The sequence below is a fragment of the Chiroxiphia lanceolata genome, chromosome 1 (assembly GCF_009829145.1).
Source record: "Chiroxiphia lanceolata isolate bChiLan1 chromosome 1, bChiLan1.pri, whole genome shotgun sequence".
NCBI classification, from domain to species: domain Eukaryota; kingdom Metazoa; phylum Chordata; class Aves; order Passeriformes; family Pipridae; genus Chiroxiphia; species Chiroxiphia lanceolata.
The window spans coordinates 87,748,547-87,766,266 of NC_045637.1; the positions used below are offsets into that span (position 1 = coordinate 87,748,547).

The following is a 17,720-nucleotide window of genomic DNA, read 5'->3' on the forward strand; positions in this document are numbered from 1 at the left end:
CTTGGTCTGTCAGACCAAGGAAAATATTCTGAACAGGGAATTCATGTGTCTCTTTTTAAACACAACTCAGTCAAGTGTGGAAATGCTCAGCTCTAATGATAGTAAACGGAAGTGGTGTATAGCATTATGTAGCATTTCTCAAGCCTGGCTGAAACTTTGGATACAAACCACCATGGCTGTGGCTTTGCTTTATTACAGCTTTTCGTTCTTGGGCATAGTGATGTGCTCAATCTTGCTGCAGTTTTGATGGAAGTAGAATCTGTCCTGTAGCCTTAGATATTTCATTTGGCAGTTGTAGGATTTTCTGTCTTGTCACTTCCCCTTTTTTTTTTTCCTCTTAGATGAACATTTTATCAGTAATTTTCCATGTTGTGAACTTAAGCTCTTGAATTTTTATCTTGTTTATTTGTGTATTGCAGCTGGTGCTCAGGATAAAATTGGCTGGGCATTTGGCTTGGGTTTGGAGAGGCTGGCCATGATCCTGTATGATATCCCTGACATCCGACTGTTCTGGAGTGAAGATGAACGCTTCTTGAAACAATTTATTGGGCCTCACATTTGGCAAAAAATAAAGTTCCAGGTAAAATAACAAATATATGATAATAATTTATTGTCAGTTAGAAGTATGTGTATCCCTAGAGAATATCACATAATTGAAAGTCTGTGCCATTAACTGATTAGGTTTTAAAGCAACAGCTTTACAGCTATCACAGTTCTCTGATACACTGCAATAAAATCCAGCTTTTGATGATAACATTTTTTTCAACCAGATAATATTGTAAGTTCCTGCTGATACCCAGTGAACATCCTTGGTATGAGTAATGCTTAAGCACATATTTAACTTCTAAATATATCCAGAATAAGGATTGATTAAGACCTATGTCTGATTTGGTTATGTTCTTGAATTGTGTCTCAAGAATTCTGTTTCATTATAAATATGTGTCTGATGAAGAGCATTCAAAGATCATTTGCAGTTTTTTCCCATTGTTTTCACTATACATTCATTGAAGTCAATGTGAGTTTGCAATGTTAAACTTTGGCAAAATGCTTTGTGAACGTGTCTCGCCATTTTCAAGATGTCAGCTCTTTTCTCCAGGCGACTGGTGGGGAGAGTGCAGGCTTAGCTTGTATTTGTTTTGTAACTCCTCTACTGAGGTGATTTTGTAGTTAACAACTTCATCTTACTTTTCTGTACTTACAAAGCAATCAGGCATAACTGTATTGAGTGGAATTGCTACTTTCATAATACTCTTCAGCATCAGCGTGGGAAGGTTCAAGTCAGGTGTCATCAACTGGTCTTTGGGAGAGTTGAGCTGATGTAGCTTTGTAGATGCTTGGTGAAGTCTGAAGTGCTAAAGCAGCAAAATACTTTTTGCTGCTACCTTTTACCATTTTACTTGCTTTCTTTGTAAACAACTTGATTATATTTTTTTAAGAACTGAAAATATAAAAGGGGAAATCAACAGTGTAGCACTTAGGTGATGTTTGACGAGTCTCTACATTGAATCAATAGCAGCATCCTTTTTTTAATTCATGGCAATTCCCACACATCTTCTCTGGTATAGTCAAAATAGTGTTTGAGATAGGTTTGGTGGGTGGGTTTCGGTTTTTTTGGTTGCAGTTTTTTGGTTTGGGTAAGAGTTTGGGAATTTTTTTTGATTGGTTGGTTTTGGTTGGGTTTTTTTTTTATTTTCTTTGGTGATAGCTGGCATTAGGGTATTCAGCTTGTAGTTTATTATCACTTACAGAAAGAAGACAGTTTTTTGCCACTATCCCTAAACATAGATCTTCTTGCAGGTTTCCTTAACCTCTTACAGAATGTTTGTTCTTTTCAATAAGGAATGTTCAAATCTCCTTTTCAGGTCCTGTCTTTCTCACTGGCGTTGCTCCTGAGGTTGTGGCTTGATTTATAGATTGTGATCTGATCTCTGAGAGCGGGTTGCTTGTCTGATTTCTCTAAGTTGCATATAATCTTCATGTTCAGCTTCAGATAAGTCAGGTGTAGTAAGTCAATCTGAAGATACCAGTGGCACAGCTTACTGTGGATAGGCTCAGAGGAAAGGACATGTTTTCTAGGGAGCTAAAAGGCAAATATTTTTTTTTTTAATTGATTCTGTTTGGTAGCGTTAGCTGAGCAGGAGTCACCAGGAGCAAGTGGGTTTGTATAGTTTTTCTGGGTATCTATGTCATCGATAGAAGAGTGGTGACAAGGTCTTTGTGGGTCTTTGAGCATTTCTTGTTGCTGAACAGTGTTGGTTTCAGCTGCCATTGGCTCAGCTTGGAAAAAGGAGAAAAGTTCTACAACCCAGAACTGATGTTGTAGGGACTCATGAAGTTGAGGCTTGCTGGCTGAAACACATTTTGAAGTAATAACATGAACCAGGAGGTATGGTGCAATAGGTGGGGGACTTCAAGGGAGAGAAATTGTCAGCTACCAGTGTGCTCTAAGTTGAACCAAAGGGAAAGACTAGAGTAATATTGCCAGGCCATTACCTACTGCTTTATCTCGTTAGTGTGTTGGCAGCTGTTGTATCCCAAGAAATAGGACAATGAAAAATATACAGATTGGGAGAATGAGGGGTATGTGAGTGGGGCAGCAGAGATGGAAAAATGAATTATTTTCAATATTTTCCTTCTCTCTTCTAAAGAAAAGGATATGGCCAGTGTTTTAGAAACAGATTTTTGCTCTGGTATCAACAACTTCTTATGGACTTTTTATTTTTTAAAAAAATTATTTTTTATTTTATTTCCCCCCTTTCCCTTTTATACACACATGCACACACCTGACTTGGATGTTTCATTTTCAGTTTTGGTAGAGTAATACTCTGCAATTCTTAGCATACATTTTTCAATGCCATATCTGAATATAAGAAACTAGAGGCAAGCTTGGGTTTTTGTGTAAAAGGAAGTCTGTGTCCAGCTTTCATCTGGTATCTTACTCTGAGCTTTTTCAAGCTCAATACTGTACATACTTCTGGTACATACTGGCACTGTTTTTTAAAGGGTTACTAACCCTTCAAATGAAAATACAATTAAATACTCTGTGGTGCTACGGTGAGATCTCAAGTTTTTTCTTCTACTCTATGTTATTTTTCAGGTATGCTGTAAAACCAAGTTAGCAGATCTTCTGCACCTGTCTACTTTCTAAAGAGTCATAATTAATTAATCACATGGTTTATTCATATCATATTTGAAAGAAAACTTTTAGCCTGTCTGCCAGCGTTGATGTTGTAAGAAATCTCAATGGATATTTGAAAAGTGTCAGATTTTCTGCATGCAAAGCCATGCAGTACTTTTCAGCCTCACTAAGCTGAACGAAGACAGACCAGGTACTTTGAGAGCCTTTCATGACACAAATTTAATCCTGTAGCCTCAGAAGGTCTGGATAAATGTCCATCCTTTATGCACTTAACCAAGATAGACCTCTCAACCTTTGGGTACTGTCTCCACCCTTTCTTATAATATGAATATGATCCACCAACATAAATACTTTTCTTTCTGTTCACTAAAACATTCTTCAAATACATGAAGTCCACACTGCATAGCAGTAACCTTTAGCTGGGCTAAATATACTCGCTCAAAACCTGAATTTAATTGGAGTATTTTCTTGGGACTTAAAAGTACATATTTTGTGTCCTTTAACAGCCTGAATGTGTCAGGCTTTTCCCTGTGTCATCAGTTGCTCAGTATATGTATGCAGGCTTCAGTAGGTCAAAAAGCTGCTGGGAAAAGCTGACAGTGCTTGTACCAATGTGGCCACTCAGCACAGTGGTCTTAGAGGGCTTCTCCCCACAGATCAGATTATTGCATGGATTTGGATTAGCAAATTGCTCTAGCTGTAATTTGACACAAGTCACAGCAGTGTGGGGGATCAGAGGCTGGTAACTTGCCTTCAATCACTTGTACAGGGCTTCTGCTCAGGCTGTGAAATGAAAGGCTGAGGATGGACAGGGCAGGAAGGACTAAGAACCTGCAAGGCATAATGTAATAAAACAAATGGCTTGGTTCCAATCTAGTACACTGTGCTACATCTGTGTTTGTCAGGGCTCTGAGCATTGTTCCATGTAATCACTTTCCGGTTCATCCTGAGCCAGCATTCTTACAAAAAATAGATGTGTCCGTGGGCTGACAACTCCCAAGAAAAAGTACAGAAATGAAATGCTATTTAGAGAAGGGAGGCACCCATAGTTCAGATGGAGTGTGGAGTGCCCAGAGGTGTTGATTAAGATGAACGGTCTCTGGTGGCAGGATGGTTCCTGGAACCTCCATCATTTTGCTGCCATAGTAAGCAAGCAGCACGTCATGTCAATTGTGTTCTCTCCTCACAAAGTCACTTCCATTTGATGCTGGTGTCTGTGGCTGCTGTTGTTTTAAAGTTACTTACTTCTGTTGCAGATGAGCCTTGTGGTCTGGCCTGAGGTCAAGCAGAGTCACGTTTATGGCTGTTGTGAGGGAAGCAGTGGTACGGAGGGAGTCTGGATCAGATTCCTAGCAAAACTACAGACTCCCCCTCTAAGATTATGGGAGTTGCTATCGTCTTCTTTTCCTCATTTGTGCAATATCTGCAGTGAGCTTAGCACCACCCGCTTTTTACCCCCCCTCCCCGCTTCATTGTCTTCAGGGGATGCTCCTTCCTTATATCTGCTGGCACATTTTGTCTCTCCAAACTCAGTTCCTTCATACTCAAAATAATAGACTGTCTAACCAGGATCGTTCTAATGGTGTCAGAATAACTAAAGCTTCTGGAGCAGCTCTACTGGGAGACCTGAGGGGCTAGTAATTTTTGGCAGTGGAGTGAGGAAAATTTACAAACAACTTGAATTGACACTGCTCACCTTCTGTGCAGCTGCAGCCAGAATGGTGTATGTGGCCCTAATCTAGGAGAGTGTCTCTGCTTTGAAAAGTGAACAGTCGAGGTTAGCAGAGATGAAAAAAATCAGACATCAGAAAGATGTAGTTGTGTGGAAAGAAGCAATTCATTATACCAGAAAGGAAGTCAAAGTGGGCTCCTCTTTCTCCTGTGCATGATAGCAAAGGCTGGGCATTCCTTGCTCCTTGCTCAGTGTGCCATAGGAATTAAAGTCCTATTCTAATGACAAAGGATTTATCCAGTAGCCCAGTTTGCACAATTTGCTGTATACGTGAGCCCTCATTCACACCATTAGACAGTCCAGCTTTTCTACCTTACTGTGCACTTTTCAGTTCTCTGAGACAGTCATCATCCCTGTGCATCTTTCCTGTGCACGTGCCTAATTATTGCTGGAAGACATAGAGCTTGTCCTGAAATTTTAGAAGATGCTGAAAATAAAATGGACTGTCAGATCCAAGAGGAAACTTTTGCAAATTAAACCATCTTAGTGTATATCCTTTATTCCATGCTTGAGAAGGAGAGCATCTGATGTCTATGCCATCCATTTCAACCAGTTTGATCTTATTACGTTCACTGCACAGGGTGGGTCTGTCTGATCCATCATTAGTATACTATTCCATATAATTTATATTTATCTCCTTATACTGTGATTAGATTTATTTCCCAATAAAAAGTAAATAGATTCACTGGTTGCTACATTTTCAGATATTTTTCATCAAGATTAGGTAACTCAATGCTAAAATGGTTATTCATTTATTATGTTTACTTTCTAATAGTGCATCTATTAAAGGCAAATACACAACCATTAGTATGTAAATTTAACTTGGATATCTGAACAAACGAGGTATAGCCTGACTGTGATTTATTGTCTAATTAGTTTTACCGTAATTGAAGATATATAATGTGTGTGTATGCATGTGGAGGTACAACAGAGAGTAGATAGATGATGGTGTAGCATAAACATTTTATTAGTATGACTTTGTGAAGGTTGAAATTCTAAGAGTGACTTACGTAGATCATCTTAAATGAATGTCAATAAAACCTCACAGTGCTGTATATCATCTCAGGTTTTTTATGCTCTACAGAACATCATGAAACTCTCTTTTTAGTGTTGGATATGCATGGAAAGCAAGCAAAAGCACCTTCTTCATTGCAGAGATGCTGCAAAGCTGCACAATTGGATTAAAAATCACTTGATCATCTTCTCATCAGGATGTTCTATCTTGTGTCATTTGTAGGTAGTGCTAGTATTGAAGCTCTGGGAACCTGAGCCCTCTGGCCCCAGTCAGGCAAAGTACTGAAGCACATGCTGAGCTTTAAACTTGCAAGTAGTCCTGTTTAAATCAATGGGATAGTTCCTGTGCTCCATCAAATATAACCTAAATGCCTAAATAGTTTCAGGTCAGAGATCTCCTTACTTTCTGGGATCCAGCTGAGAGTGATCAGCACCTTGCAGGGCTGAAACAGTAGAAACTTTCAAAATGAAAGAAGAGTTTAGTCTGACAAAACCACAAACTTTGGTTGCAACATCTTAGTTCTAAGCCAGTTTTATTGATCAACACTTGGGTAAAGAAAGTCAACAAGCAAACATCTAGAGAGTAAACAGGCCTTAAGTTCCCATTCTCAACTAAAGAAAATTGGCTGAAAACACAGTCAGGAAAGAAGAAAATAGGGGTTCGGAGACAGGATAGACAGACACATGAGACTAAATACAAGGAAAAACAAACCACTGATATAAGACAAAGTGAGAGGAAGGTAGAAGAGAAAAGTGCTGTACTTTGGGCATTGGGGCAATATGAAAAATTCTGGTTTAAAGTTAAGTTTAAGCAAGTTGTGGGGGGTGGGGAGAAAAGGGGGGAAAGTCACAGAAAAGGAGAGTAGATTTGAGGAAAAAAAACCTGTTGGGACTGATGCAGAAGTCTTTTTCTAGATAATCAGAAAATCTTCCTGAGTTTTGTAGTGTACACATCTACTATTGATCTCCTTTTGAATGATCAAAAAGTATGAGTGACCACAAAAATTATGACCACAAGCCATCAAAGCAGTTTTGTACTTTAAAGTATTATCATCAGTTTCGAGATGAGAGTGGGGGACTTCAAATTTTGGTTCTGAATTTGCGAAACATTTAGTGTGTCAGAACCCAGACCCATGAGTAAGGCTGCGCTGAGATGATATTCACAGAATCACAGAATATCCTGAGCTGGAAGGGACCTACATGAATCATCAAAGTCCAACTCCTGGCCCAGCACAGGACCACCCCATGAGTCACACCATGTTCCTGAGAACATATTACTCTCAGTAAAAACAGCTACTGAGAAGGGATGCAGTTTCCGACAAACTAGGTGCTGCCCTTTGAGCTAATACCAGTGATGCAGGTTTTCCTGCATAGTCTGTTTCCGTCCCTCCACCCACCCACTACAATCTAATTTCACTGATAGCCTCCCATTGAATCTGAACAAATCAGCAATAGTTTAATTCCTTTCTGCTTGTACTTTTCTAAGTAAATAAAATGAATAAATAAAAAAAAGTCAATAGCCCTTTGTGCTTAGATTAGTTAGTGATATTTATTTTATGTACTATCTCTATCTGTTGTCTGCTGTAGTACCAAAGGGTAAATCCATAGCATACATTTAGCAGCCACCTTGGTAATAGTCAGATGTACAGAGAAGCCTATGATGTTTGTTAGCAAATGCTGCAGTCTTCCTCTCTTTCACCTATGTTCCTTGAAAATACAGAAAGTATTTCTATGTTGTTTTCACAGTCTTAGAATATTTGAAAACTCTCTTGTTCACCTCTGTTAACTTATCCCAATAGTAGATTTGGTCTCGGTGGTGGTGACTTTAAGCAAAATAACTGGTTTGAGCCGTTCTTTCTGGATGTTAGGAGCTTTCTGCTTCGTTTTCTGCTTTGTTTCTGCTCTGTGCCAACCGTCCCAGTTGGAATTTGTTTAGAGTGGGTGGAGTTATATGTGTATATGTAAATGTATGTACAAAGAGCAAAAATATTTCATCCTTACTTTCAGTTGTCTATGCTAACACACACTTTAGTCAGCAGAAGAATTTTTATGACAAGGCAAGTAATTTTAAAACCTAGATGTAATTATGTATTTCCTCAAATTTTCCGTTATGTGGGACGTCCAGGGCTTTACTAACAAACCAAGCAAATGCCATGGAGGTTTTTGAAAGCTAGCGATGTGAAATACCAGTGTGTCCACCTGGAAGATGTCCTCTTTTGACTGCAGATCCAGAGACAGCAGTTGAAACTTTTCTTTGTTTGAAGGGTTTTTGTGGTTTTGTGACTGCTCTCTACCAGTTGTTCCCATAGCCTTGGCTCTCACAGGATGAGAAGCATAATTTTTTTTCTTTCCCATCTACCCATGTTCCCATATACTGTTTTGCTTTGGTGTTCAAAAGGTACCACAGAAGCTGCTTTTGTGGCTACACTGTGAGGTGACTCAGGGAACCCTTTTTCCTCTGCAGTTCCTAAAAGCCATATCAGTGCCCTAATCCACTTCTCAGTGTTGCTTCATGCCCTCAGCACAATTGAAGAGACAGCACTTTTGTTTTTGGAGGCAGTGTAAAGGTTGAGGGGTGAATATGGAGAGAATGTGGTATACCCAGGTGTGTCATCAATATGAGTGAAGGACATTCCCAGCAATTGAGAGCAGACCACTAGAGACTTCCTTCCAATTTGTTTTGTAAAGAAAAAGAAGCTACTGTAGCCTTGACTGCATTTTGAGCTCACTTCAACATGATGTAGATGAATTTCCAGTTATGAATGCTGCTGCACTGTACAGTTCCTGTCAGTAGAATCATTTTACTGCTGATGTCTTTTTTTTTTTGTAGGCAAAAGCCAATGCAACCCAGTCAAAGTACACCTGATACTATCTAAATGATTACTTAGCAAAAACTGCAATAAGCTTCAAAAAGCATGTATTACTGTGGTTTGCTCTGATCTCTAAGCCTCATATATTTGCAATTTGACTGGTTGAGGCTCTTGAAAACAAATAGCTCAGAAAGGAGTAATTCCATTGCTGAATATATCAACCAATCTTTGTTGCATCCCAAATGTTGAAGTATAATGGTGATACATAGTGCTTAAATAAGCCATGGAGCAATATCAAGCAGTGATAAATATGCTGAAACCCACATTAAATTAGTATTAGGTGAAGGAGTAAACCTGGAAATCTAAAATAACGATAGGTTTTGTATTGGTTATGTGAAGCTAGAACCAGCTGCTGGTGGTTTTGACAGGAATCCACAGATGTTCAGAGCTTTCAGTCATATTGTCTACAAAAGTATGTAGCTGGTAAGGTGGGTAACCCTTACACACTTGCCAATATTTTTTCAATATTGGTTTAATTACACTGTGAATAACAGAATTCTGATTAGGAGGATGGCACAACAACAATTTTGACTTTAGCCTTTAGCCTTGACCTGAGAACTGACTCAATTTTCCCTACTCAATATTTCTGTTTTCCATGCTGTTTCCAGTTGTAGTTGTCTTATACCTCCTGCCTCGGCATGTCTTCTCCAAACTACCCTAGGGTGGAAAGTTCTTCAGGACAGGAGTTACTGTTCTGTGCTCCATCTGCCTACTGGGACCCTGGTTTCTGGCTGGCAGTTCTAGGTAATTATCACAGTCTGAATATCCGCATGCCTTTAGCAGGGTTTAATACATCTTTGTGAGTATATGTTGCACATTTGATGTAAGAATAAACTTCTGTTTAAGACGTGCCTAAGCACACACTATGCAAGTATATGTCTTCAAAGGTACAGGTATGTGTTGGTATGCACACACAACCACAGAAATACAAAGGGGAAAACCAAGCAAACAAAAGAGATGTCAAACCCGGTAGGAAACAAGCTCTAATTCTTTTTTCCAGTGTTGGATAAAAAGATAGGGTTTGTCATACATGGTTTACTTGTTAGCTCTTTTAACGTTTGTGCCAATGTTCTACACGCAAAAGATATACCTTTCAAAGAGCTTTTGATAAAGTGATCTTTAAAATCATGCCTAAACCCCTACAGTCATCTTCTGCAGTATGATTAGATATTGCAGCTCAGCTGTGGAGTGTCCCTGGGAAATGAGGGCTGGGGAGAACAATCTGTGTGTGTGTGTATGCGTGAACAGGAGCACCTTTTGAAGTACATGTGTTAATAAAAAACCCCTGATTTTCAGCTACCACTTCTCTGATCGGAATATGAATTAGGCTACAGAGAATAGCCAAACGACAGAAGGCACAGTTGGGGAGAACCGTATTATTCTTATCATACCCGTCCTCAATTTCTGTCATCTTGTTAGTGTGAGAGACACATGAACCATAGCAATGACAGCCTAAAACAAAATGTGACAAGTAGTGCTTTGGGGTGCATATGCTGCAGAGGGTTTCGTTTTGCAATCTTATAAAAATTAATCATGGGGAAAAGGCCCCTCTTTTGAGGATTGCTTGTATCCTCCTGCTCCTGCACATGTGTTAAATCCAATTTGCATAATTGTTCCCTCATGTAACCTGTTCTCTTAAATCAGCAATAGTGAACCCATTTTCTGATTCTTGTAAAATAAGGAAAGGCGTTAAAGAAATACCTGTTCTGCACCAGGATTCTGCTTGTAGGGATTTAAATGTTCTTTATGTTTTGTCATTGCATACTGAAATGCTTAGTGTACTTTTTGTGCTATTTGTGCTTGGTCTGTTCTCAGCTAATGGCTTCTTTGTAGTTTTTTGTTTCTAAGTGTTGTTACTCTTTAACAAGAGTATATAGCTTTAGGAACTCTCAGGGTCTGTCTGGGAGGAAAAATTGAAGGCTTTTCTCCCTCTTCTGAGTATTGGACAAGTAAGGAGAATCTTATATTTCTGTTTCTCTCTAGCTTACTTACTGTTCTTTAAAGTTAGATATTGGTTTTAGCTTGTTACACTACCTTGGTGTTTTATTATTGATTTTGAACTTTTGTGTGAATTCAGTATTAAGTGGGGAAAAAAATGAAGTTGGCTACTCTGGAAACTAAAATACTGGATTTTGCCCAGAGTCATAGAATCATAGCATCTTTAAGGTTGGAAAAGACCTCTAAGATCATCAAGATCACCATTATCTTAGCACCACCATGTTCACCACTAGGCCATGTCCCCAAATGCCACATTCACGCACCTTTTGAACACTTCCAGGGATAGTGCTGGCAGTGATTCCACCACTTCCCTGGGCAGCCTTTTCCAATGCCACTTGGGCAGTTTTCCAAAGTCAAGAAGGAAACAGAGCTATTTCACTGGCAATGGAAATCATAAGAATATTTCAAAAGCACTAGTAACCTCCTCAGGTAAATTGCTATACATGGCAATTGGGATCTTTTAATTTCCTAGAAACATAGATTTTTAGATGCAGTATTTACAATAGTATTTTCCAGATGGTACAGATTAGCTCATGAATCTAGAAGTGTAGAAAAATTAGGACATACCTTTGTAGCATGACAGTGTCCAGAGCATTATATCTGAAGTTATATCTGCCCATATATCACTGCTGTTGTTTTGGAAATCTCTATGCTTTTTAGAAAGGAGAGAGAAAAAAAGAAGTACAGCTTGTTAAGTGGGAAGAAGGACTTTTTCAGGTGTCGCATGTGCCTGTAAGATTTGTGATGCCAGCTTATTTTGGTGTAAGTCATATTCAAGTGTTCTAGAGTTTCTGCAATTTAAACAATAACTCTCTGAAATGGTGAATATAATGAGCAGAATAGGAAATACAATCAACAGTGCTTTATATGAGGTTTTTCATCTAAGCTGAAATAAAATATTGGGTGCACTTTGTTTCCATTGTTATACTATGTATTTGGAAGAAATACATCTTCATATTGCTGCAGTCTCTTTCCAAATACTTGCCTTCTTTATTTAGTTATAACTCTTTTATATGAATTGTTGATGGGTGCCATATTTTACCTCATTGAGCTATTTATCTCAGTGTTATTATTAAGCATAATGAAAAAAACCCATACAAACCAAACCACTTGAAAGGAGGGAACCTGACTTCTGAGCGTAGCAAACACTGAATGCCTGCAGCAACCAATGCTTTCTGCAGGAATTGCAGATGCTCAGCACTGCTGAAGAGGAAATTCTTAGTGTCCGCTGAGAAATTGGGTTTCTGCTGACTTACACCAGTTTATTACCTGTTCCTTGCAGACATGGTAGATACCTATTAGAGGGGTGTAGGACTGATGCATACAGTCTTTATTTGTTGATGGTTTGTTTTCTGACGTCTGTGTCTTCTCTGTCCTTTTTGCCACTGCTACAAAAAAACTAATAGAGTGATTTTGCCCGTGGGGTGGGATATTTTGGTAGGAAGGACAGACAGAATATAGACAGCCTGTACAAAAGGCAGTCAAAAGTCTTAATTATTAGGTTTGGTGTGAGAATCCACTTTACCATTTTGGTGATTCCAACTCACTGGATTCCTTCCCCAGGACATAGGCTTGCTCATTTTCTAGAGATGACACCACAGCATAATAGGGATTGTCCCATCTGTTGCACTTTGTGTCACATCAGTTCTGTGGCAGCAATTGCTCGAATGGAAAAGAGATAACAGAAAAAGCATTTCCTGGTTTTTAGTTGTTCTGCAGTGATATATCTGTGATTGAAATGGGAGAAGATTAATTAGCACCGTGAAACCAACTAGCTCAGTAGGCCGTCAATTGGGAGGTTGGGAAAGAAGCATGAGAAAAAAGCATATTTCTCCACAGTAGACATTGAACTACTATGGGAAAATGTCAGGCTAATCTCTTCTTCACCCTGATACTTTCAAAAGGGGGTTGTAAGAAGCTGAAATGGGTGAGTAGTAGAGAGACATCACTTTTGGTGATTCTCCCTGTGAGTCCTATTCTGTTCTAGGGAAATGAGAAAATATTTTTTCCATATTAAATACAGAGTGTGGAGTCCATCACTGGTATTTAGGAATAATTTGTATTTATCTTTTGATGGTTTTTATAATCAGATCACAAGAGGCAAGGCATATCCAAAAGCCCAAGTGAATGGGTGTCTGGAAATCTCTCTGCTGTGTACACTGCAACATCCCTGCTTTTAATAGGATTAGGTCAATCCTTTCTTTTTTTATGTCCTTCCTGATTTTTTTTCAATTCCGTACTAATCATATAAAAATAACCTTTTCAATGGCAATAGAAGTGATCCTTTCTGGAAAGCTTCTCAAAAGCCATGCATTGTTTCTTAGGGTTTTAACCACAAGTCAGTTTAAAATACATATTTGCATTTAGAGAAGTGTATTGTGACTTTAAACTTGAAACATTTTTCATGACAAATTTAAACGAGCTTGACTTTAAAATAAAGTTGTTGCATTTTAAAATAATATTGTATGTAAGAATGCAGTGTCCCTTTTGCTGGGACCACAGAGGCTTAGTAACTAGCATTACTTTTGGAGGAACGTGTGTAAAGGCAAGCTTTCTACTCACTGAGTCTGCTGCAGTACCAGTCCTCTGTCCATTCTTCCTGGTGCTTGGAAAAGGTGGAACAGCTTATGAAAGAAGTTTAATCCCTTTATTGGCTGTTACCCATCTTATTTTTTTCAATGTCATAGTAGGTGTTGACTTTCCGTTGTTGAGCAGGCTCTTCTGTAATAAGCTGTAACTTTTAGTATGCAAGAAAGGTTGTACTTGTTCCTGTGCATGTGTGTGCATTTGTGACGAGACTTTGGGGGGCTTTCCTGATCAAAGGTGCTTGGTTAGCAGTGGAAAAGGTGACTAAATGAGATAATGTGCAGAACTGCCTGGTGACTACTTGGGCAGAATATAAGCAACTAAACTCTTTCTTATTGTGGACCTTGAGGGAACCTGGAATGTGGCTCAAGAGAGAAAATCTTATCTTCAACAAGACCCCATAGGGTGTAGCTTATGTGGGAAGGGGACAGAGCTTACAAGGTGGCATGCACTGCACAGCAGAGAGGAACCTGATCCACAGATTTGGCTAGGCAACAGCTGTGTCATCTCACACTGAGTGCTGAGACTTAGCTAGAAAGTCAAGTCTGTGCCCCACAGCACCTGCCTGCTCAACCTGGGTGTAAAGTCATAGAAGGGTTAGGTTGGAAGGAACCACAGTGGGTCATTTGGTCCAACCTTCCTGGTCAAGCAGGGTCATCCTAAAACACATTGCACGGGATTGTATCTAGATTGTTCTTGAATATCTCCAGTGATGGAAATTCCAAAACCTGTTACAGTGCATAGTCACTCCCACAGTAAAGAAGTTCTTCCTCATATTCAGGTGGAACTTCCTATGCATTGGTTTCTGCCTGTTTCCTCTTGTGTTATTGCTTGGCACCACCAAGAAGACCCTGGTTCCGTCCTCTTGAGGCCTCCTCCTTCATGTACTTCTATACATGGATGAGGTTCCCTCTCAGTCGTCTCTTCTTGAGACTGAACAGGCCCAACTCTCTCAGCCTTTCCTTATAAAACAGATGCTCCAGTCCCCAGATTATCTTTGTAGCCTGATACTGGGCCTGCTCTAGGAGCTCCTTGTCTCTCTTGTACTAAGGAACCCAGAACTGGACACAGCACTCCAGATGTGGCCTCATTAGGGCGGGGTAGAGGGGCAGGACCACCTCTCTGCTAGCTATGTTCTTCCTAATCCACCCTAGGATACCACTGGCCTTCTTGTCCACAAGAACACACTGGCTCAGGGCCAGCTTGTTGTCCACCAGGACCCCCAGGTCCTTCTTCGCAGAGCTGCTTTGCAGCGGGTCAGTCCCCAGCCTGTCCTGGTACAAGGGGTTATTCTTACCCAGGTACAGGACCCTGCATTTGCTTTTGTTGAATTTCAGATGGTTCCTCTCTGCCCATCTCTTCCACCTCTCAAGGTCCCTCTGAAGGGCTGCACAGCACTCTGGAGTATTGGCTGCTTGTCCCATCTTTGTGTCATCAGTGAACTTGCTGAGGTGAAGTCTATTTCCTCAAGTAAGTCATTGATGGATAAGTTAAACAATACTGGGCCCAAGATTGAACCTTGAGGGACACCATTAGTGACAGACCTCCAACTAGACTCTGTGCTACTAATTATGACCTTCTGGGATCTGCTGTTGAGCCAGTTCTCAATCCACCTCACTGTCCACTCATCCAGTTCACACTTCCTGGGTTTGCCTATGAGGATGTCATGAGAGACAGTATCAAAAGCCTTGCTAAATTTAAGATAGACAATATCCATTTCTCTCCCCTCATTCATCCTGGTAGTTGTTTCGTTGTAGATAGAAATCAGGTTGGTCAAACATGACTTAACTGCAGTGAAAGCATACTGACTAGTCCTGATGACCTTCTTGTCCTCCATACAGATAGAGATTGCCTCCAGAGTGTGGTGCTCCATCAGCTTTTCAGGGATCAATGTGAGGCTGACTGGCTGGTAGTTCCCTGGGTCCTCTTTCTTACCCTTTTTGAAGGAAGCAAATGACATGAGGATGTCCAGTTTGTCTAGGTATTCTCTAACCCAATCCTCCTTGACCAAGGGAAAGTCTTCCTTTCAAGATTCCTTTAACCTGGTCTTCTGGGTCAAAGATCTCTGAGGACTGGTCTTGTTAGTAAAGACTGATGCAAAGAAGGCCTTCAGTAACTCTGCCTTCTCTGTGCCTCCCTATTACCAGGAAATAAATATTTCACCTTTGACAACAGTTTAATTTACCGTGTTTCTTGAAAACATTGTTTTCATTCTTATATTTTCTACAGGGTACTTCCTGTTTTTCCATAATTTCATGATCGTTTTTCTTCAATTTCATGATTGTTTTTCCTCATGACTGAAGGAGGTAAAGCCAAAGGGAGTTCTTTGCCAAGATGAGGAACAGCAGTAACTTGTAACTCAGTGCTGTTTTAATTGTGCAGGCTGCTGCTGCTGACAAACAGGTTGGTCTTTCTGCCAAACATATGATTTTCTTCAAGGTATTGATCTCTAGAGTGGAGTCTGACATCGCTCCCCCTTTTTCACCCTTATGAAGGGCTGTGAACTGCACTAGTTGAAGTGGAAACTGGGATATTATTTGATTGATTTGACCTGTGAGTGTGTGTTGGCAAGTCCAGTCAGCTTCAGTGTCTGTAGGCAAATGCTTCTCGTGGCTAGTGGCAGCTTTTTCTTCAGTTCTCAACTCAAACGAGCAGTGTCAGGACCAGGACTCCTAAATACAGCTTAGAAATCAAACATTTATGTCAACCATGACAAGTTATAACCTTTAGGAATGGAAAGAAACCAGGCTACTTAGAAAGTAAAAAGAGGGGAAAATGGGATGGCTGTGGGAATGTTTAGGCAATCCTTTCCTTTCCCCCAGCTGTGAAGCCCGTAGAAGACTTGCGTAATACTGCTGCCAAACCTAAGAGAAGTTATATCTAAGTTGATGTACACCCAGTTCTCTTCAGTAGTTGTAATGGTTTGAGAGCCCCAAAATCCAATTCCCGAGTCCAAGCCCCCCCTCCCACATCTCAACCCAGTGTGAGATGGGTTTTCCAGACAAAAACACGAGACTCAATATGGGGGAAAGGGATTATATTACAATGACTGTACAAATAAATATTACAATACATCATATACAATCTTATCTCTTCTATGATAAAACAGTATTTACAATGGATCAAATCTCTTCTCCCTCCAAATAAAAGTCCAGGAAGAGATCCTTTCCACTCTCAGAGCAGCAGTCTCTCTAGGGCAGCAGTCTCTCTCTCTCTCCCATGCAGCAGCTGTGGCTGATCTTTTATCATTACACACGAGGGAGGCCTCCAAGTCCCTCTCGGCCCTTCGACTCCAGGTAAAGGGTCTTTCTCCTCCGTTGGCTGTGCTCACTGGGACAAAGGTCACTTCACCACATCATATCAATGAAGTGCAGAAGCCTTCGTGAGGGTCCTTATCCTCAGGGGATTCAAACTCCCTTGCAGAGCTCCCGTGCTCTGATCTCAGGCTGCTAGCTTAGCAGCAACAGGGAGGGGTGAAGCCCTCCTCCACATTCCATTCTGGCCATCCCGGTCCAGCTCCAGGATGCCTGAGCTTCTCAGCTCCTCTCTCTGCAGTGCATGCTGCATTTTAGGACTTCCATCCAGTAGGAGTCCACCCCCTCCACTTTAGGAGGGATCTCAAAGGAGTTTGAGGGTTTTGGTTTTCAGTTCTTACCCCACAACTCTGTCCAGAGAGATTAGTTCTGCTCTGTGCCAGCTCTTTTTCTCTCCTTGCAGGAGTTCTCTCTGCGTTGCTGCATGCTTGTTCCTTATCTCTTGGCTTTCTGCCACAGTCTCTCTGGTCAGTGCTGTTTCTGCCACTGCTCTGTCTGCCCTCTCACAGTGGAGAAAACTCCTTCACCTTTCTAGCTACAGATACTTAGCCCAGTCTAACACTGTTCCAAGTCCCTGTAGCCCCCCAGCCAGGGGCTGGGGGGGCCCAGCCCCCAGTGGGGCTCCGGACCCCTTCTCCTCGTGGCCTCAGAACATGGCCACCTCTTCTCCAACAACAACTACCACCACCCTTCTTTTCCGGTCTGGGTGATGTGTTTATATTTTGCAGAAGCGCTCATTGGCTCAACCCTAAGGGACACCACCCCCTGGGGGGTTACCATTATAACTCTAGGGGGAAAACTGGTTCAACACCTTTATGCTGTCCTTCATACTTGTTTTAAGATGAAAAAGCACTTAAAGAAAGGAGGTTTGGTAATATTGTCATTACCAGAATGCCATGAAAAAAGCAATTTTCTTAAAGAGAAAAGACCTGTTATGCTACGCCTAACCATCCAGCTCAAGAATGCTGTCTCCCATGATGGCAAACACCAAGTGCTAGATGAACAGTGAAGCAGGTATGAAAACAATGCTTTACTGATCCTGCTCTCCAAAAAGGGCTGATTATACT

The 17,720-nt window shown here is 40.6% G+C and overlaps 1 protein-coding gene across 7 annotated transcripts in view; it reads left to right on the forward strand.

Moving 5' to 3' along the window:
* FARS2 (phenylalanyl-tRNA synthetase 2, mitochondrial) overlaps positions 1 to 17,720 on the forward strand; it is a 239,695-nt gene that overhangs the window by 141,816 nt on the left and 80,159 nt on the right. For all 7 annotated transcript variants that reach the window (XM_032712457.1, XM_032712432.1, XM_032712424.1 and 4 more), the window contains one exon: positions 420 to 580. In XM_032712457.1, the coding sequence (XP_032568348.1) occupies positions 420 to 580 (161 nt within the window). The remainder of the gene's footprint in view (positions 1 to 419; positions 581 to 17,720) is intronic.